Here is a 22,152-nt window from a genome sequence, read left to right as displayed (position 1 = left end):
GACTGCACACACTGGAAAAATCATTTGCTGGTGAGTGAGGTGCGAATGGATTTGCAGCTGTCCACTGACTGAGGCTTGTTTTGCAGCTCGGAGTACACATGCGATTGCACACTTACACGGTGAATATACACTCCCCTTGGGCGGCGACTATCTGATCTCAGCACAGCAAATTTAGCAGCCCAGTGATCAGGTCTGAATCACCCCCTAGGACCACTGCTGTAGCCAAATGTGACCTGACGAATACTCTATTCTCCAGATATTACCAATTGGAGTCTCTTTAAAGCGTGGGTTCACCTGTCTGATGGCATGGTGGCATTTATAAGGACACCAGGTGGTCAGGCTATTGGTGAAACGGCCATGACACGCTTGGGTTTTCCCAACCACTCCCCACAAATCCCATGTTACCACCCACAAACGGTCACTTACGGTCAATCAAAATGCGTTCACCTTACAATTAGGCTGCATGTGCAAGGCAATCTCAGTCTGCCCTTCGCGCACGCGCAAAGCATTTGCAGCGCATGCGTAGTCTGACGATAATGGCTCACTGCGTACAATTTCACATTTGTAATTGGTAATGAATCAAGCCCACAGTCCAATATGATCAAAACTGAAATATTTGTTTCTATTAAATGGGATCAGAATGGAAACGTTTAATAAAAACATTATGGGGGCTAATTCAGACCTGATCGTTAGGCTGCGTTTTCATACAGCGGCCGATCAGGTCTAAACTGCGCATGCATATGTACCGCAATGCGATGGCGCGTCGCACGGGTACAAAGCGGATCGCCGCTCAGCGTTGGGTTTGTGCGACGGATCCATTCGCATGGGCGTTTGCAAGGAGATTGACAGATAGAAGGCATTTGTGGGTGGCAACTGACCGTGACCTGAGAGTGTTTGGAAAAACGCAGGCGTGTCCAAGCATTTGCAGGGAGGGTTCCTGATGTCAATTCCGATCCCGGACAGGCTGATGTGATCGCAGCGTAGGGCAGCCATCAGGGGGGGACTGTGGGGACTGGTGTCCCCGGACCTTACATAGAGGGGGGCCCTCCCCTGGCCCCTACTGCCAATACCTGTAGAGCTGCACCAGTCTGTGAATCAACAGCAGGCTGATGCGCAGGGAGGACTTCTTAAAAGTTAAACAAGCCTTATCTGCGCATAGGTCTGCAACACTCCACCTATATGTAACGTCACAATGTATATGACATCACATAGGGGTGGAGCAGTGCGGCAGAGTCTTTTTTTTTTAAGAAGCAGGGACCCTGTCTATTTTGTCAGTCCCGGGCCCCAAAATTTATGATGGCAGCCCTGTTGCAGCGGCTGAGTAAGTTCTGGGCAACACAGAGACTGCACAAAATCTGTACAGCTCTGCTACACATGTGTTCGCACACTTGCAAAGCTAAAATACACTCCCGTAGGACTGCATAAACCCCTAGCGAGCGAACAGTTCTGAATTAGCCCCTATGTTGCTGGAATTGAGGGCCTAATTCAGAGTTGATCTCAGCAGCAAATTTGTTAGCAGTTGGGCAAAACCATGGGCGTAATTCCAAGTTGATCGCAGCAGGAAATTTTTTAGCAGTTGGGCAAAACCATGTGCACTGCAGGGGGGGCAGATATAACATTTGCAGAAAGAGTTAGATTTGGGTGGGTTATAGTGTTTCTGTGTAGGGTAAATACTGGGTGCTTTATTGTTACACTGCAAATTAGATTGCAGATTGAACACACCACACCCAAATCTAACTCTCTCTGTAAATGTTATATCTGCCCCCCCCTGCAGTGCACATGGTTTTGCCCAACTGCTAAAAAATTTCCTGCTGCGATCAACTTGGAATTACCTCCCATGTGCACTGCAGGGGGGGCAGATGTAACATGTGCAGAGAGAGTTATATTTGGGTGGGGTGTGTTCAAACTGAAATCTAAATTGCAGTGTAAAAGTAAAGCAGCCAGTATTTACCCTGCACAGAAACAACGTAACCCACCCAAATCTAACTCTCTCTGCAAATGTTATATCTGCCACACCTGCAGTGCACATGGTTTTGCCCAACTGCTAACAAATTTGCTGCTGCAATCAACTCTTAATTATCCCCTGAGAGCGCTCAATTTAGATATACTCTTAAAAGCAAATTTCAAATTTGGAAATTTTGTTTCAAATAATTTTACATATTATAGGCCTGATTACGATTTGTAAGGTTTTGCACAGCCGCTAGTAAGCACAGGGAAGTGATTGTGCAATTCTGTACAAATAAAACACAAATGCAGCAGGAGGCCTCTCTAGGAGATAGACGCCTCCTGCACGACCCTTGGTTGGGAATTGCAATGGTGGCAAACCTCAGTCACTTTGAATAAGCGGAAGCTTACTAAGACTGACTGTTGGATCCTATCAGCCAGGTCGCAGCCCCTGGGCATTAGGCTTCCCTCTCCTAAGCCCGCCCCCAGACTCTCATTGGCTAGTTCACAGGAGTCTGGGGGTGGGCTTAGAAGAGGTGAGCCCAATGCCGAGTAATGGGTTCTCCACAGCGGTTGTGGTTTACAGCACTGCTGACGATCTGGGCACATGCCAGCACATATATTACATCCATCTACACATGTATGTTTATATGTGCTTAGCGTTCACCTCCTGCACGAGGTAGTCGGCCATATCCAGGAAGTCTGTGGCCAACAATATAGACCCTGGGCCCAGTACACCTACAAAATGTTTTGTAAAATGGACCCAATCACCACCCCTGCTCTGCCCCCAAATGCTGCAGTATGTCAATCATGGCGCGGCTAAAAGAGTGCTGCAAGTGATATCGCGGAACACGTTCTGCGCATGTACAGACCCTTAAACATTGGATTTGTGCGTAAACCATGTTTGCATACAAATCTGAACCAGGCCCTATATACAGTATGTTTCCTTTAAACCCATACCCACAGCAATACGTGGAACTTTAAAATTGCATAATGATAATAGAGGTTCTTTCACTTATGAGGTCAAGAAAGGCAAGAAGGTAGCATGAGGTGATTTACCAGAAAAAGGAAAAATAAAGTAACAGGCTAAACTTCTGGTTACTGGTGACTCACGTACATACACTTTGCTTTCCTTCCAGCAGGTTATTGAGTCATGATAAAAGTGGAAGCATATATGTGCTCAGATGTACATGGGGAAAACAGGCAGTCTGGGAATTTTGCACGGCTCTCCTTGTGTACCGAAAGAGTGGGCTAGTCAACACATGCAGGCCACATCATGAGTGAAGTGGTTCTCCAGGAGATCTGATGGCGCTTTTTGCATTGAACTGCATCATCATGGCTGCCCCTCCTGCTATAAAATTATTTGAATAGCAGCTTTCAGTAGACGGGGGCAGAACCACAATGAGGCAATCACAGTACTTTGCCCCACACACCTCGGAATGGTTACAGAATCCTGAAGGAGGTCTTTTTTAAAGTTAGCAAGTACAATTTATGTACATATGTTTAGTCAGATACATCACAAGATGCAAATGCTGAGTAAGTAATATGATTAGACCCCTGTGACTTTATATAATGTAGAACGAATATAGCCGGAATTATGGGGGAGATGTATTATAGCAGCACGGAGCGAAGCAGGAAGCCACTCCGACAAGATGTATTAACATCTCATCTGCCAGAGTGGGGGAGTAAAAATCCCCCCCGCCCCCCGGCGATCCATGCCTGAGCACACAGAAAATCAGGCCAGTGCTGATGCACTGTGTGTCTCCGCCGGCCGGCTCCACTGGGCGTGCGCAAGATCTCGCTAACATCATGGGATCTCCTATGCAGCCCGAAACCGGCAGCCGCTACAGCCAGCAACAGTGCTATCCCTGCTGTGGATATAAGGCACTGTCACCTGCAACTGGACTATGGAAATGCATATCTCACAGGAAAAGACAGACAGACAACATTCTTAAAATGCCAACAACAAAAAGATCTGGCTGAATGAAAAGAAAACCTATACAATGTTAGCAGTAGCGGTACTTGCCATGGGCAAGCATGCTTTTTGCCGGGGTGCCGCTGTCCCCAGGGCGCCGCCGCGGAATGAGCCGCTACTGATACCTGCTCCCCTCTCCCTGGCTGCAGCAGGTGCCGTGGGCTGTGTGGGCACCCGCTGCAGCCGGCCCCACTGACAGACACTAAAGGTCATAATTGACCTCTAGTGTCAGTGTAGCGCTGCTATGGGAGAGACGTTATGACGTCTCTCCCATAGAGAGGAGCCAACGGCCGGAGACGGAGGGCAGCGCAGCAGCAGTCCAGAAGCAGGAGCGGGGCTGGTAAGTATTGTGTAGTTATTTTTTTTTTTATTATTGTGTTTGTAAGTGGTGCTACTGCGGCACAGCTACAGGGGTCACAGCTACAGGGGTCACAGCTACTGGGGGCACAGCTACAGGGGGCAGAACTACTGGGGGCACTACTATTGGGAGCACAACTACATGGGGCATAGCTACAGGGGCACAACTACTGGGGCACAGCTACAGGGGGCACAACCACTGGGGGCACTGCTACAGGGGGCACAGCTAAAGAGGGGCACAGCTACAGGGGGGCACAGCTACAGGGGGGCACAACTACTGGGGTCACAACTACAGGGGGCACAGCTACTGGGGGCACATCTACAGGGGAGCACAAGTACAGGGGATAACGGTGCCCAGGCCCTATTTTTGGGCACGCGTCTTCGGTGCCACAGGAAACTTTTGCCCTGGGCGCCACAAGTTCTAGAACCGGCCCTGAATGTTAGCTTGGTACATCCTGCAGGCTTCAGCTGCACTTCACAATGGCCTACAACATTGGGGGTCATTCTGAGTTGATCGATCGCTAGCTACTTTTTGCAGCCATGCAAAAGCATAGTCGCCGTCCACTGGGGAGTGTATTTTAGCTTTGCAAGTGTGCGATCACCTGTACAGCCGGGCAGTACAAAAACAGTTTGTGCAGTTTCTGAGTAGGTCTGAACTTACTCAGCCGCTGCGATCACTTCAGCCTGTCCGGTCCCGGAATTGATGTCAGACACCCGCCCTGCAAACGCCTGCGTTTTTCCAACCACTCCCTGAAAATGGTCAGTTGACACCCATAAACGCCTTCTTCCTGTCAATCTTCTTGCAATCGGCTGTGCGAATGGATTCTTTGTTAAATCCATCGCCCAGCAACGATCCTCTTTGTACCCATACGACATGCCTGCGCATTGCGATTCATACGCATGCACAGTAGTGGCCTGATCGCTGCGCTGCAAAAAACGGCAACGTGCAATCAGGTCGGAATGACCCCCATGGTCCAGTGAAGGGACTTCAGCAAATACAATATAACATTGAATACTTACAGACCTTTACCACATAAACATAGGTAAATTGCATTTCAGCTCTTGCAATGATTCATTACTACGAGGTGGATCAGAGTCACAAGTGATTTGTTTAATGAGATACAATAGTGAGTAAGAATACCGCATTGATAATAAATCACACTTTGGTTTCTATGAGGGTTGTGGTGAACCATGAGTAAGATGCTTTTCAGACATGTGAGCTATAAGAAATCACACAGATGTTTTTGCACTGCTTTTTATTTAGCAAGGGACAGTTTTGTGGTTGTTGGACTCAAAATACGCAGAATACGCAGAAATCTGGACAATTGCTGAAAATGCATTTAGCTTGCATTGCGATATACTATACATTAGAAGATGATGGAAGGCAGCAGTATGGAATTGCGCTTGGATGATGGTCTGATGGACGGTCCACTGGAGACATGATGTGAAAATTAGAGCATGCGGTTATGTGTAGTATTACTAGTAATCACCAAAATGGCTCTTCATTTCCAGCGCCCTCCAACACGTCCTTTTCCGGCTCCTTTTTTGCTATGGGCAAAATACAAGAAACATAAATTACTGTAGATACTGTAGAAATCTTTATCACTGAATTGCACACAGACTGGCCTGGAAATGTGTATCAGATTGTACAGCTTCAGTGAGGATGGCTAGCAATAGAATTCACCAAAATTGAAATATTAGCCTCATTCCTCATCTATAATAAATAAACCTGCATTAATAAAATGTAAAAATATTTAAAATATTGATTGTTGCAAAAAAAAAATCAAAGAATAAAACAGCTTTTCATTGGTTTCCTTCTGTTATCATCATCCTGAGATTGTGATAAGAGAACAAGGATTGTGGCGGTTCCCTTACTGTTGCCATCCTTGTTAAGTAGACTTTCCAATGCAAAACACGGGGAAGCTATTGCTGGTGAGCCCTACAGTACCTTTGGAAAAAACTCCTGTTTCCGCTGAATATAGGATCAGCAGCGATACGGGGCAGCAGTGTGCCCTGTGTAAGCCCTGCCACCTGAGCGCATGACATCATGATTGCTGGTGAGCCCTACAGTACCTTTGGCAAAGAAAACCTGCTTCCGCTGAAGATAGGATCAGTAGCGATACAGAGCGGCAGTGTTCCCCTGAGCGCATGATATCATGATGGCATGCATAGGGGGCAGGGCAGCCAGAATGAGAAATACAGCACTGCTCGGAGCATTCTGGGGATGCCCTGAGCAGCCGAACAGACTGCAGGGTGTGTGTCTGGAGCATCCAAAGGGACCCTGCTAGCCAGAAGCAAGGGCCGTTGGGCTGTAATGATGTCACCCCCAGGGCCCTGTGCTCTGTGCGACAGAACTGCTCACACACCTCTAGTTATGGCCCTGGATAGGGCTTTTCACTGTTTACCGTATAAAAGACCTTCTATTCATACTAGCAATGTTGTCAAAATACAAAGGGGTTGATTCAGCTCTGCATGATGTGCCGCTAAATGTTATGTGATGTTTGCTGCGCACACATGTGCCTATTATGATAGGCTCTAACGTTACCAGTGTCGTACTGGGGCATGGTGGGCCCACCGGGGGAATGCAGTGATAGGGGCCCATACTTAGGGGTGTGGCCAGCCTACAAATACACAATAGATTAGTTCAGTGTAATGCAACATATCTACCATGTATAATACAAGCGCACAGTCTTGAACCTGATCCCTAGAGGAAGGATTGGGCCCTCAGGCAGTAGGGCCTACCGGTGGTTTCCCTGGTACCCCTGTGGACCAGTCCGACCCTGAACGTTACGTATTTTCCTATTCACCTTCTGTATATGGGCTGTTGATGTGCTGTTCCGGAATGATACATTTGCGGAAATCTGATTAGAAGTGTGTTTGGTTTCACCTAATAACAAACCAGGAAACTTTCCTCCTGCCACCTTTATCTCTGTAAACACTTTAAGACGCACAAACTGACCTAATTAATCTCAGATTAAAGGAAGACAGCACATAGTCCATGAACTGTCTTTCGAAGCAATCAAGGACAATGAAAGTATTTAATATCTGGTTATAACCAGACAGTACATGCCCGTGACCACGTCATCTGTGATAACAGCTATGCAGCAATCTTTGTACCTTACAGTATCTCCACACATCCATGCTTGCCACACTACAAATATGACAAGCTGAATGGAATGTCTGGTATTTATATCCTGGGCTAGATGCATCATCGCTTGGAAAGTGATAAGATGGAGAGTGAAAAAGTGCCAGCCAATCAGCTCCTAACTGACATTTTTCAAACACAGTCTGTGACATAGCAGTTAGGAGCTGATTGGCTGGCACTTTTTCACTCTCCATTTTATCACTTTCCAAGCGATGATGCATCTAGCCCCCTATCTGAGCATCAACAAACCATGGGGTAAATTTACTTAGATGGGAGTTCTATTTAAGATGGGATGTTGCCAATAGCAACCAATCAGATTCCAGGTATTATCTTCTAGAAAGTGCTAGATAAATGAGAAGTAGAATCTGATTGGTTGCCATGGGCAACATCCCATCTTAAATAGAACTCCCATCTTAGTAAATTTACCCCCATGTTGTGAGCAGATGCAATTTCATAAATCAATCTGAGTCCCACGTATCACATTTTGTAATGAACCAATCACTTCATTGTCACTTTGCTTTCTAGGATAGCTTAAACTTATTCAGTGTCTACCTAGTATTAAACTTTTTAGGACTGTATAAAATGAGTTTTCAAAGCAGTCAAATTGTGCTTATAGTGCTTTATAGAAGTATCTTCTAAAACAGCTTGTCATACAGGACATTTTGGTTGGACAGCAGGCAACTAATATTACTTACAATTTTTGTGCATGGCTTATGCGGTTGTAAAGAACATTTATCTGGAAGAGAAACAAACAGTGTGAGTACAAACATGGCACCGCTGATACTTATTTGTGGCACAGTGGCGGAACTAGCGAGAGGTGGGCCCAGATGCAAAAATATAATTATGCCCCCGCACCAAAAAAATTAAAATAAATTGCCAGTTAGTACCTTGTGGCAATGAATGCCTGGGGTCTGGGACTCAAGGTCGACAACAAAAAGGTCGACACACCTTAGGTCGACACCATTTGGTCGACACACCTTAGGTCGACATGGACAAAAGGTCAACAGGAACAAGGTCGACATGGAAAAGTCGACATTAATTTTTTATGTTTTTTTGGTGTCGTTTTCTTCGTAGAGTGACCGGGAACCCCAATTAGTGCACCGCATCCCCTCGCATGGCTCGCTTCACTCGCCATGCTTCGGGCATGGTGCCTTCGCTCCGCTAACGCTTCGCTCGGCACAGATTACCATTCCAATCGTAGTCCACGTGGATCGTTAAGTATGAAAAGGTTCCAAAAAAGAAAAAAATAGTGAAAAACTCATGTCGACCTTGTTCCCGTCGACCTTTTGTCCATGTCGTCCTATTCTCCATGGCGACCTAAGGTGTGGCGACCAATTGGTGTCGACATAAGGTGTGTCGATCTTTTTGTTGTCGACCTGGAGTCCGGATACCGAATGCCTGTATCCCTCCACAGCAGTGTTTTCCCAGCATTCCACAGTGTCTGCCCTAAATGCCTGCAGTGTATCTCTGACACAGCAACATGCCCCATGTGTGCTCCAAATGTCCTAAGCATCCGGTCACATGCCACTGTGTTCCCCATATGCTGCACTACATCCCCCTTATACACTGCACTACATCCCCCTATATACTGAATAGACAGTGGCAGAGTAGTGGTGAAGAAGGGAAGCAGGGTAGAGGAAGGAGTGGGTGGGTGGGCTGCTTGCTTGGTCCTGCACAGGGCTTAAAGTGGTCCTGCAGAGGTGGTGCAACTCATTTACCCCACCACCTACCCCCCCTCCCACCCCACCCCCCACACACACACACACATTAAGCGTAGGTGATGAAGGAAAAGAAGTGTCCTTTTCTGTTGGAATTACTGTGCAGCGCAATGGAGGAGGTAGAACTAGTTCCCTCCACCATTAGTGGTGGTGGAACTCCGTTCCACCTCGTTCTCCCTCACTTTAACCCCTGGTCCTGCAGAATGGAGGAAGTTCTATGGATGGTTCAGCTGCAGCGCATGGGTGGCTGATTCTGGAGGAGGGACCAGCCACCACAATCACTTGCAGAGGAAGTGGGCACAGCAGCAATTGGATGCGCTGACACTGATGACGCAGGCTTTTGTCCCCTCAAAAGAAGGGAGGGGAGAGCGCCCCCCCTCTCCTCTTTCCGGACCACCTCCATCTCTCTTACAGTCAGCAATTGCCTGTTGGCGTACTATAATGAGTCATTCAGGCTCATTATTAGTACTGCTAATGCCAGCAGCAAGCCCTTTTAAGTGCTGCGGGTCCAAATGCAATGCATCGGCTGCGCCATTGGTAGTTCCGCCTCTGGCGTGGCACCTGATATATATCATACTGTACCTCATATCGCTGAGTTTTCAGTTTCTCCATTAGGTCAAACTTTTCAGACTCAAGTTGATACATCCAGTCTGTAAACTCCTTAGCTTTCTCCCTGTTATTATAAAGAACACATATAATCCATTGTTGAGACAAAGAGCTTTGGAAAATTAATAATTATATAATTCTTGCATCTATTACAAAGATAATCACAGTAAGAGGTTATAAACTTCTATACAATGAAATCGGAGATCTACAGTATACATTCAGATGGGATCATCAGTGCCATTTTCCTGCATTGTAAGGCACAATGATCCCTTTGGCTACCTGCATTTTCAAATAAGGTTTCTCGTGGCTACTAACATGTGGTTCCACATAAATAATGCTAGCCATACATCAGACCAACTTTTCTCCAACACTCCAAACTTCCAACCATCCAACTTGTCTGTTCAACTAAAACAGTGCCCCACACATCTCACCAACTTTTTACCAGTGCTCCACACATCTAACCAACTTTTCATCAGACCAACCAACCTTCCAACTTCTGTCCAACTTGTGATGTCACCGAAGTAGGCGGACAGTGCCTGCCTACATTTCTTCAGTTTTGTTTTGTTTTTTCATTTCAAAACATGCAGAAGTGTCTTTTTTTCAGTGAAACTGGGCTTTTCTTTCACCACCATACATTTATTAGATTTACTTATTTTTATACTGAACTATGGATACCAGCATGGTTGGGCTGCCAAGGCAAATATATATATATATATATATATATATATATATATATATATATATATATATATATATATACCAGATGTAGATATTCGGCACTCCCAATGTAGTAAAATGTACAGCTTGCCTGGTGCCCTCCTGAGCTTCAAAAAGCAAACATATCACAAACGATAGGCGGCACTCTAGGACTTTTCAAAAATCAAGTACATACGTGACCCTGTTTTGACAGCTTAACGTTTCGGTCATTTTCAATCCGCCACAGTTTGCTGGCGGAATCTAATAAATTTTTTTAAAAACATGTTTTTTTTGGGTGTTTTTTTTTTTTTGGTAATAGCATATCTATTTATATTAGAAGGGATTATGTACTTGGTTTGTCTTTTTTGGAGGCACAAGTATTATTTATATATTTTTAAAAAGATTATTATTATTATTATTATTAATTTTTTTAAATGGAATGGGAAAAACCCGAAAAAAAATTGCGTGGGGTCCCCCCTCCAAAACATAACCAGCCTCGGGCTCTTCGAGCCGGTCCTGGTTCTAAAAATCCGGGGGAAAAACGGACAGGGGATCCCCCGTATTTTTAAAACCAGCACCGGGCTCTGCACCTGGTGCTGGTGCAAAAAATACGGGGGGACAAAGAGTAGGGGTCCCCCGTATTTTTTACACCAGCATCGGGCTCCACTAGCTGGACAGATAATGCCACAGCCGGGGGTCACTTTTATACAGTGCCCTGCGGCCGTGGCATTAAATATCCAACTAGTCACCCCTGGCCGGGGTACCCTGGGGGAGTGGGGACCCCTTCAATCAAGGGGTCCCCCCCCCCCAGCCACCCAAGGGCCAGGGGTGAAGCCCGAGGCTGTCCCCCCCCATCCAAAGGCTGCGGATGGGGGGCTGATAGCCTTGAGAAAATGGAAAGAATATTGTTTTTTCCAGTAGTACTACAAGTCCCAGCAAGCCTCCCCCGCAAGCTGGTACTTGGAGAACCACAAGTACCAGCATGCGGGAGAAAAACGGGCCCGCTGGTACCTGTAGTTCTAATGGAAAAAAAATACCCAAATAAAAACAGGAGACACACACCGTGACAGTAAAACTTTATTTCACACATGTCGACACACACATACTTACCTATGTTGACACGAAGCAGTCGGTCCTCTTCTCCAAGTAGAATCCACGGGTACCTGAAAATAAAAGATAATTATACTCACCTGATCCAGGGTCCAGATTATAATCCACGTACTTGGCAAAACAACAAACCGAACACCCGGACCAAACGGACTGAAAGGGATCCCATGTTTACACATGGGACCCCTTTCCACGAATGCAGAGACATCCCCGTGACAGCTGTCACAGAAGTGTCTCTTCAGCCAATCAGGAAGCGCCACTCCGTGGCACTCACCTGATTGGCTCTGTGCGCGTCTGAAGTGACAGAAGCGCATCGCACAGCTCCCTCCATTAGTTTCAATGGTGGGATCTTTCCGGTCAGCGGTGGGGTTACCCGCGGTCAGCCGCTGACCGCGGGTGACCTCACCGCTGACCGGACAGTTCCCACCATTGAATATGTGTGTGTGTCAGTGTATGTGAGTGTGACAGTATGTGTGTATACCAGTGTATATGAGTGTGTCACAGTGTACATACATGTGTATCAAAGTGTATATGTGTGTATCACAGTTTACATATGTGTGTATCAGTTATATGTGTGTGACAGTATATGTGAGTGTGTCGTGTATATAGGTGTGTCTCAATGTGTGTGTGTGTGTGTGTGTGTGTGACAGTGTGTATATATGTATATGTCAGTATGTGTGTGTATCTCACAGTGTATGAATGTGTCAGTGTCTATACAGTACGTGTCTATCACAGTGTATATATGTGTGTCTATCACACTGTATATATGTGTGTATCAGTGTACATATGTGTCAGTGTGTGTGTGTGTGTATATATATATATATATATATATGTGTGTGTATATCAGTGTACATATGTGTGTCAGTGTGTGTATATATGTGTGTGTCAGTGTGTATATATGTGTGTCTGTGTGTCTGTCTGTCTGGCGGGCGGGGGGGGTGAATTATCGGTGCGGGAGCCGGTGCGGGCGGGGGGGTGAATTATCGGTGCGGGAGCCGGTGCGCTGGCTGAGGGAGGCTGGCGGCCGGGGGGGGTGGGGGGGGGTGGCTGAGGGAGGCTGGCGGCTGTGATGGGGAGGAAGCTGGGCGAGTGAGGTGGCCGGAGGAATAAAGACTGGGCGGGATGGATGGGGCGGCCGGCGGAGGAAAGGGACTGGCGGGCGGAGGGGGGTTAATTTGCGGTGCGGGAGGCTGGCGGTGCGGGACAGAGATGGCGGGTGCAGTGTGGCTGTGCGGTGGCTGGTCACTGCGGCTGGGGCGGTGAGGTGGCCGGAGGGGGATTGGTCAGAGAGGGTCCTCTGCAGCCCGAGACAAAAGTAGGCGGACACTAGCAGCCAGTGTCTGCCTACTTATCGTTCAGTTGGGGGGAAAGCTTTCCCCTACACCTGAACGATTAGTTGGGAAAATCAAACAGGTTTGATTTTCCCAACTAGTTGGTCAGACTGTTTCTGACCGTTTTTTAGCGTGTGGGAGCAAACGGCTGATAATCGTTTGCTCCCACACACTGCCAGATTATCTTTCCAACCAGCCAACTAGTTGGCTGGTTAGAAAGATATCGTCCTGGTGTATGGCTACCATGCTAGCCATACATCAGACCAACTTCAGACCAACTTTTCTCCAACACTCCAAACTTCCAACCATCCAACTTGTCTGTTCAACCAACCTGACAACCTCTGTCCAACTTGTGATGTCACCGAAGTAGGCGGATAGTGCCTGCCTACAGTACTTTAGTGGTTTTTTTTTAATTCAAAACATGCAACAGTATGGGATGAATATCACCTGCTGATTTATCCCCATGTTCAAACTAGATGTGCGGTGCAGAGGTGGCCGGTCACTCCTGTAGTTGCAGCCGGTCCCTATGATGCTGAAGGCAGTGGAGAAATGGAGCCTGGTGGCGATGAGGTGGCCGTGCCCTGCGGCCGACACAAGACAGAGGCTGGCGGCCAGTGCGGGGAGTAGGCTGGCGGCAGTGGGGTGGCCGGTACCTGTATATACATACATACACATACATACACACACACACACACACACACACACACACACACACACACACACACACACACACACACACACACACACACACACACACACACACACACACACACACATATACACATATACTGTACATAGTATGCAGGAAGCCGGCACTCCTGCTTGCCTTTCAGACAATGTGCGCCGGTGCCATCCTCAAACCATGATTCTGCCGGATAACGGTTAATACAGTGCAAAGATCCGCAAAAGGCGGCACTCCAAGTGACTTTCAAATAAGACAAGTCAACGTCTCAGAAGTATTTTGCTTCAGTTCAGGATCCTGACAAAAGAACTGAAATAAACAACTTCTGAAATGTTGACAAAACAACGCTGACTAAAGGTGGGTACACACTATTAGATATATCTGCAGATCAATTGATCTGCAGATATATCTATGTACGGATCGGGCAGTGTGCTGTGCATACACACAGCCCGATCCGTCGGGGGACTGACGTCATGAACTGGGCGGGCAGGCGCTCGCGCCCGCCCAGTTCACCTGTCAATCACCGCCGGCCGCCGCAGCATGTGTACGGGCGGTCGGACGACCGCCCCATACACACACAGCGACGCGCCAATATATCGTTAGATATATTGGCTGTAGGCTGTGCTGCGCGGCCGACGCGATACGTCTGTGAACGACGGAGTTCACAGACGTATCGCCCGTACACACTGGCCGACGGTCCCGCGATGTATCGGCCGTTCAAGAGAACGGCCGATACATCGACCAGTGTGTACGGGCCTTTATTGTCTTATTTGAAAGTCACTTGGAGTGCTGCCTTTATAGATCTTAATATATATATATATATATATATACATAACCAATAAGTTCATTATGTTGTGATCCCTGAGTGCCGTTTTCCTTATTATATATATATATATATATATATATATATATATATATATATATATATATATATATATATATATATATATATTTTTTTTTTTAAGGGGCATCGCAGGAGGGAGGTTGGCAGGGGACACTGCAGTGAAGGGGTTTATAGTCCTCGGGTTTGTGCTCACCGGGAAAGGGGGAGAAATATGGTGCCGGGGCATATAGTTATCACGGGGGCGTTGGAAGGGGGATATTCTCCACTTGCCCTAATCTTCCTCCCGGCTCCCGCTCACCCTCCGCCGCTGACAGGGGTCTCGGAGTGACAGGGGCAGCACGGCAGCAGTGATGGACTGCCGCAGCTGCCCCTGAACCTCATCACTGCTCCAATGCCGCCGCTGATGAGTCCTGATGTCCCGGAGCAGGAGTGAAGTACTCCCGCAACCCGTCCCTGCTTCTCCTCCTGTCGCCGCTGCCGCAATGACAGGGGCAGCACGGCAGCAGTGATGGACTGCTGCAGCTGCCCCTGAACCCCATCACTGCTCCCTCCAATGCCGCCGCTGACGAGTCCTGATGTCCCGGGGCAGGAGTGAAGTACTCCCGCAGCCCGTTCCTGCTTCTCCTCCCGCTGCCGCGATGACAGGGGCAGCACGGCAGCATTGATGGACTGCCGCAGCTGCCCCTGAACCTCATCACTACTCCTGCTCCAATGCCGCCGCTGGGATCCTGGGCTGGCCAGCAGTGAGGGTGACAAAAGTAGGTGGACACTGTCAGCCTGTGTCCACCTACTAATCGTTCAGTTGGGGGGAGAGTTTCCCCTACACCTGAACGATTAGTTGGGAAAATCAAACAGGTTTGATTTTCCCAACTAGTTGGACAGACCGTTTCTGGATGTTTTTTAGCGTGTGGGAGCAAACGGCTGATAATTGTTTCCTCCCACACACTGAAAAATATATACACAGGAGTGCTGCGCTTGATGTATACTTAATAATAATTTAAAAATTTAAAGATATACAGGTGTCTGCTTAGATCAAATTATAACACATATGGAACTTGCTGATAAATTTTAAACAAATTTATTTACACATACAATACTATACAGTAAAAACCATTGATAGGAAGAAGCTCAAGCACACTGATAGACGTTCTAAAAATGTCACTTTGTTGAAATGATTCGTAACAATGTAACCTCAATGCTGCCACATAGACCTAATTGTGGTCTCTTTGTATCAATAAACTGAATTGCAACAGTTAAAAAACCTGCACGAGAATGACTGTAACTCCTGTCCTCAATGCTACTGGCGTCCCAGTGCAGAGGAAATGCTGCTGATCATATTTACCCGACCTGCGGGGAGATTCAGGAGAAATCGGGATACCTTCCAAGCGTCCGCCGCCGGCACTATCGCGGTGCAGATGATTCTGTCCTGGCGGGCGGATACGGACGCTGCTGTGGTATGGTAACCTGGCGTTCTGGTACTTCCAAGCGTCCGCCGCCGGCACTAGTACGGTGCAGATGATTCTGTCCTGGCGGGCGGGTACGGACGCTACAGTGGTAGACTGACTTAGCGTACCGGTACAGGTTCTCTGAGGCTGTTTGTCAGATTCAAATTCACCGCTGCAATGGAATGTGGCTAGCAGCGATCAGTGCGTCAGCATTTCCTCTGTATAGTATTGTATGTGTAAATAAATTTGTTTAAAATTTATCAGCAAGTTCCATATGTGTTATAATTTGATCTAAGCAGACACCTGTATATCTTTAAATTTTTAAATTATTATTAAGTATACATCAAGCGCAGCACTCCTGTGTATATATTTTTCTGTTAGTTGAGGGAGGTAGCAGTCCCTCAGTGCTTGCAGCTGCTGTATAGCCATCTTTAATTTAACTTGCATTTGCGCCAGGAGTTGGAGTGGTTAAACACTCTTAATCTTTCTCCTCCCACACACTGCCAGATTATCTTTCCAACCAGCCAACTAGTTGGCTGGTTGGAAAGATATCGTCCTGATGTATGGCAAGCATTAGTAGAACACAATACATGAACAAGCCCTGAAATGTATCAGTGTCAACAAGTAAATATTACTGAGCAACAATGCTCACGCGGACCATTATATGTCCACTTTAACACTCCGCGCATAGTGTTGCTTTTGCAATCTCCCTGAAATGCTTTTGCAAAAATAAACAAGTATGATGTAAGAGCATATATTCCATATACAGCAAGTACTCAAAGTCTAGCATACTATTGATATCTCGCTGCCTGAAATTGGTGCCTTTTTGCTAAAGCTGTTAGAAAAACATTGGTATGTAGTAACCAGGGCTATTTTTGGACCTGGACACTACAGAACCCCATTCCTGAAGTTCTTTTCTAAAATGACTTCACCAGGAACGGTGTTCCGGAACGTCTGTGGCCCGGCTGTCGCTGCTGCCTCTGCTTTGGTGCTTCCCCTGTTTGAGCTTAATGGGCACTTCCCCTCGCTGCGTCCCGTCTCCGGCAGCCAATCAGTGCTCGCAGACTGGTAGCAGCTGCTGCTGATTGGCTTCAGGCACGCAAGCTTTGATTGGCTTACAAGCTGGCGCCATATATTAAATGGCCACCGCACCGGAGATGGGACACAGGGATGCAGTCAGTTTACCTCCAATCAAAATCCCGACGTTCAAAATCCCGACACCAATTGACCGATGGTCAAAATCCCAACAGGGTCATAATCCCGACATGGACAGAATACGACATTTAAAATACTGACAATGTACAAAATACCGACATGTAAAATGCCGACAGGTCAAAATACCGACATGAGTTTTTTATGATTTTTTTCATTGAAACCGACTTGTTCATAGTTTACCATCCCAGTGGACCTGGAGGGAGAATATAATAGTGTGCTGAGCACAGCGAGGCACCGTGCCTGAAGCATGGCGAGAGCAGCGAGCCATTTGAGGGGACGCGGTACACTTTATATGGTGTCCATGTTGACTTATGTCGACATCCACAAAAAAAACGCATGTCGGTATTTTGGCCTGTCGGCATTTTACATTTCAGTATTTTGACCTTGTCTGTATTTTGTCCATGTCGGTATTTTGACCTTGTCGGTATTTTGACCATCGGTCAATTGGTGTCGGGATTTTGAACGTCTATTTTGATTGGAGGTATTTCATATCGATCCCGGGACACCGTGAGAGGAAGGAGAGACGCACTCTCCTCCCCTCAGGCTCAGAGGGGAAAATGGAAGCGGAGGCAGCAGCAGACAGAGAGGTGAGCAATGTGTAGCTGGTACTACTGGGGGCAATGTGTAACAGGCATTACTGGGGACAGTGGGTAACTGGCAAAACTAGGGCAATGTGTAACTGGCAATACTGGGGGGCAATGTGTAACTGGCAATACTGGGGGCAATGTGTAACTGGCAATACTGGGGGGCAATGTGTAATTGGCACTACTGGGGTGCAATGTGTAACTGGCACTACTGGGGGCAATGTGTAACCGGCACTACTGGGGGGCAATGTGTAACCGGCACTACTGGGGGGCAATGTGTAACTGGCACTACTGGGGGCAATGTGTAACTGGCACTACTGGGGGCAATGTGTAACTGGCACTACTAGGGGCAATGTGTAACCGGCACTACTGGGGTGCAATGTGTAACCGGCACTACTGGGGGGCAATGTGTAACTGGCAATATTGGGGGAGCAATGTGTAACTGGCAATACTGGGGGCCATGTGTAACTGGCATTACTGGGGACATGGTGTAACTGGCATTACTGGGGACAATGTGTAACTGGCAATACTGGGGACAATGTGTAACTGGCAATACTGGGGGGAAAATGTGTAGCTGGCACTACTGGGGGGCAATGTGTAACCGGCACTACGGGGGGGCAATGTGTAACTGGCACTACTGGGGGCAATGTGTAACTGGCACTACTGGGGGCAATGTGTAACTGGCACTACTAGGGGCAATGTGTAACCGGCACTACTGGGGTGCAATGTGTAACCGGCACTACTGGGGGGCAATGTGTAACTGGCAATATTGGGGGGCAATGTGTAACTGGCAATACTGGGGGCCATGTGTAACTGGCATTACTGGGGACATGGTGTAACTGGCATTACTGGGGACAATGTGTAACTGGCAATACTGGGGACAATGTGTAACTGGCAATACTGGGGGCAATGTGTAACTGCCAATACTAGGGCAATGTGTAACTGACTGGGGGGCAATGTGTAACTGGCAATACTGGGGGCCATGTGTAACTGGCATTACTGGGGGCAATGTGTAACTGGCACTACTGGGGGGGGGGGCAATGTGTAACTGGCAATACTGGGGACAATGTGTAACTGGCACTACTGGGGGCAATGTGTAACTGGCAATACTGGGGGCCATGTGTAACTGGCACTACTGGGGGCCATGTGTAACTGGCAATACTGGGGGCCATGTGTAACTGGCAATACTGGGGGCCATGTGTAACTGGCACTACTGGGGGAAATGTGTAACTGGCACAACTGGGGGCAATGTGTAACTGCCAGTACTGGGGGCAATGTGTAACTGGTACAACTGGGGGCAATGTGTAACTGGTAATACTGGGGGCAATGTGTAACTGGCAATACTGGGGGCAATATGTAACTGGCAGTACTGGGGGCATTGTGTAACTGGTAATACTGGGGGGCAATGTGTAACTGGCAATACTGGGGGCAATGTGTAACTGGCAATACTGGGGGCAATGTGTAACTGGCAATACTGGGGGGCAATGTGTAACTGGCAATACTGGGGACAATGTGTAACTGGCAATACTGGGGACAATGTGTAACTGGTAATACTGGGGGGGGGATGTGTAACTGGCAATACTGGGGGGCAATGTGTAACTGGCAATACTGGGGGGCAATGTGTAACTGGCACTACTGGGGGCAATGTGTAACTGGCAATACTGGGGACAATGTGTAACTGGCAGTACTGGGGGCAAATGTGTAACTGGCACTACTGGGGGCAATGTGTAACTGGCACTACTGGGGGCAATGTGTAACTGGCACTACTGGGGGCAATGTGTAACTGGCACTACTGGGGGCAATGTGTAACTGGCACTACTGGGGGGCAATGTGTAACTGGCAATACTGGGGGGCAATGTGTAACAGGCACTACTGGGGGGCAATGTGTTACTGGCACTATTGGGGTGCAATGTGTAACTGGCAATACTGGGAGGAAATGTGTAACAGGCACTACTGGGGGCAATGTGTAACTGGCAATACTGTGGACAATGTGTAACTGGCACTACTGGGGGGCAATGTGTAACTGGCAATACTCTGGGGAAATGTGTAACAGGTAATACTGGGGGCAATGTGTAACTGGCACTACTGGGGGCAATGTGTAACTGGCACTACTGGGGGGCAATGTGTAACTGGCAATACTGGGGGGCAATGTGTAACTGGCAATACTGGGGGGAAATATGTAACAGGCACTACTGGGAGCAATGTGTAACTGGCAATACTGGGGGCAATGTGTAACTGGCACTACTGGGGGGCAATGTGTAACTGGCACTACTGGGGGAAATGTGTAACTGGCACTACTGGGGGGCAATGTGTAACTGGCAATACTGGGGACAATGTGTAACTGGTAATACTGGGGGGGGGGGGGGGAGAATGTGTAACTGGCAATACTGGGGGGAAATGTGTAACAGGCAATACTGGGGGCAATGTGTAACAGGCACTACTGGGGGCAATGTGTAACAGGCACTACTGGGGGCAATGTGTAACTGGCACTACTGGGGGGCAATGTGTAACTGGCAATACTGGGGACAATATGTAACTGGCAATACTGGGGGGGGGGGATGTGTAACTGTCCATACTGGGGGGAAATGTGTAACAGGCAATACTGGGGGCAATGTGTAACTGGCACTACTGGGGGCAATGTGTAACTGGCACTACTGGGGGAAATGTGTAACTGGCACTACTGGGGGGCAATGTGTAACTGGCAATACTGGGGGGCAATGTGTAGCTGGCAATACTGGGGGGCAATGTGTAGCTGGCAATACTGGGGGGAAATGTGTAACAGGCACTACTGGGGGCAATGTGTAACTGGCACTACTGGGAGCAATGTGTAACTGGCAATACTGGGGGCAATGTGTAACTGGCACTATTGGGATGCAATGTGTAACTGGCAATACTGGGGGAAATGTGTAACAGGCACTACTGGGGGGCAATGTGTAACTGGCAATACTGAGGGGGAAAATATGTTACAGGCACTACTGGGGGCAATGTTTAACTGGCAATACTGGGGGCAATGTGTAACTGGCAATACTGAGGGGCAATGTGTAACTGGCACTACTGGGGGCAATGTGTAACTGGCATTACTGGGGACAATGTGTAACTGGCAATACTGGGGACAATGTGTAACTGGCAATACTGGGGGCAATGTGTAACTGGCACTACTGGGGGCAATGTGTAACTGGCACTACTGGGGGCAATGTGTAATTGGCACTACTGGGGGGCAATGTGTAACTGGCAATACTGGGGACAATGTGTAACTGGCAATACTGGGGGGAAATATGTAACAGACACTACTGGGAGCAATGTGTAACTGGCAATACTGGGGGCAATGTGTAACTGGCACTACTGGGGGGCAATGTGTAACTGGCAATACTGGGGGCAATGTGTAACTGGCACTAATGGGGGGCAATGTGTAACTGGCAATACTGGGGGCAATGTGCAACTGGCAATACTGGGGGCAATGTGTAACTGGCACTACTGGGGGCAATGTGTAACTGGCACTATTGGGGTGCAATGTGTAACTGGCAATACTGGGGGGAAATGTGTAACAGGCACTACTGGGGCAATGTGTAACTGGCAATACTGGGGGCAATGTGTAACTGGCACTATTGGGGTGCAATGTGTAACTGGCAATACTGGGGGGAATTGTGTAACAGGCACGACTGGGGGCAATGTGTAACTGGCAATACTGGGGGCAATGTGTAACTGGCACTACTGGGGGGCAATGTGTAACTGGCAATACTGGGGGGGAAATGTGTTACAGGCACTACTGGGGGCAATGTGTAACTGGCAATACTGGGGGCAATGTGTAACTGGCACTACTGGGTGGAAATGTGTAACAGGCAATACTGGGGGCAATGTGTAACTGGAACTACTGGGGGCAATGTGTAACTGGCAATACTGGGGGCAATGTGTAACTGGCAATACTGGGGGGAAATGTGTAACTGGCAATACTGGGGGGGAAATGTGTAACAGGCACTACTGGGGGCAATGTGTAAATGGCAATACTGGGGACAATGTGTAACTGGCAATACTGGGGACAATGTGTAACTGGCAATACTGGGTGGAAATGTGTAACTGGCAATACTGGGGGCAATGTGTAACTGGCAATACTGGGGGGCAATGTGTAACTGGCAATACTGGGGGCAATGTGTAACTGGCAATACTGGGGGTAAATATGTAACAGGCAATACTGGGGGCAATGTGTAACTGTCACTACTGGGGGCAATGTGTAACTGGCAATACTGGGGGGCAATGTGTAACTGGCAATACTGGGGGGAAATGTGTAACAGGCACTACTGAGTGCAATGTGTAACTGGCAATACTGGGGGCAATGTGTAACTGGCAATACAGGGGGCAATGTGTAACTGGCACTTTTGGGGGGCAATGTGTAACTGGAAATACTGGGGGAAAATGTGTAACAGGCAATACTAGGGGAAAATGTGTAACAGGCAATACTGGGGGCAATGTGTAACTGGCACTATTGGGGTCAATGTGTAACTGGCA

At 47.8% G+C, this 22,152-nt stretch overlaps 1 protein-coding gene across 4 annotated transcripts in view; it reads right to left on the bottom strand.

Annotated features, from left to right (window-relative positions):
• Positions 1–5,366: 5,366 nt before the first annotated feature.
• TNNT1 (troponin T1, slow skeletal type) overlaps positions 5,367–22,152 on the bottom strand; it is a 197,691-nt gene continuing 180,905 nt past the window's right edge. For 3 of the 4 annotated variants that reach the window (XM_063942831.1, XM_063942834.1, XM_063942832.1), the window contains 3 exons: positions 9,722–9,812; positions 8,117–8,157; positions 5,367–5,824 (listed from right to left, as the gene is read on the bottom strand). In XM_063942831.1, coding sequence (XP_063798901.1) covers positions 5,779–5,824; positions 8,117–8,157; positions 9,722–9,812 — 178 coding nt within the window. In that variant the 3' untranslated portion in view covers positions 5,367–5,778. Of the gene's footprint in view, positions 5,832–8,116; positions 8,158–9,721; positions 9,813–22,152 lie in introns of all 4 variants that reach the window. The other variant, XM_063942833.1, reaches the window with a different exon arrangement.

Source organism: Pseudophryne corroboree, chromosome 10 (assembly GCF_028390025.1).
Source record: "Pseudophryne corroboree isolate aPseCor3 chromosome 10, aPseCor3.hap2, whole genome shotgun sequence".
Classification (NCBI taxonomy): domain Eukaryota; kingdom Metazoa; phylum Chordata; class Amphibia; order Anura; family Myobatrachidae; genus Pseudophryne; species Pseudophryne corroboree.
The sequence above is the reverse complement of the archived record's forward strand: the minus strand, read 5'-3'. Positions and strand labels throughout refer to the sequence as shown.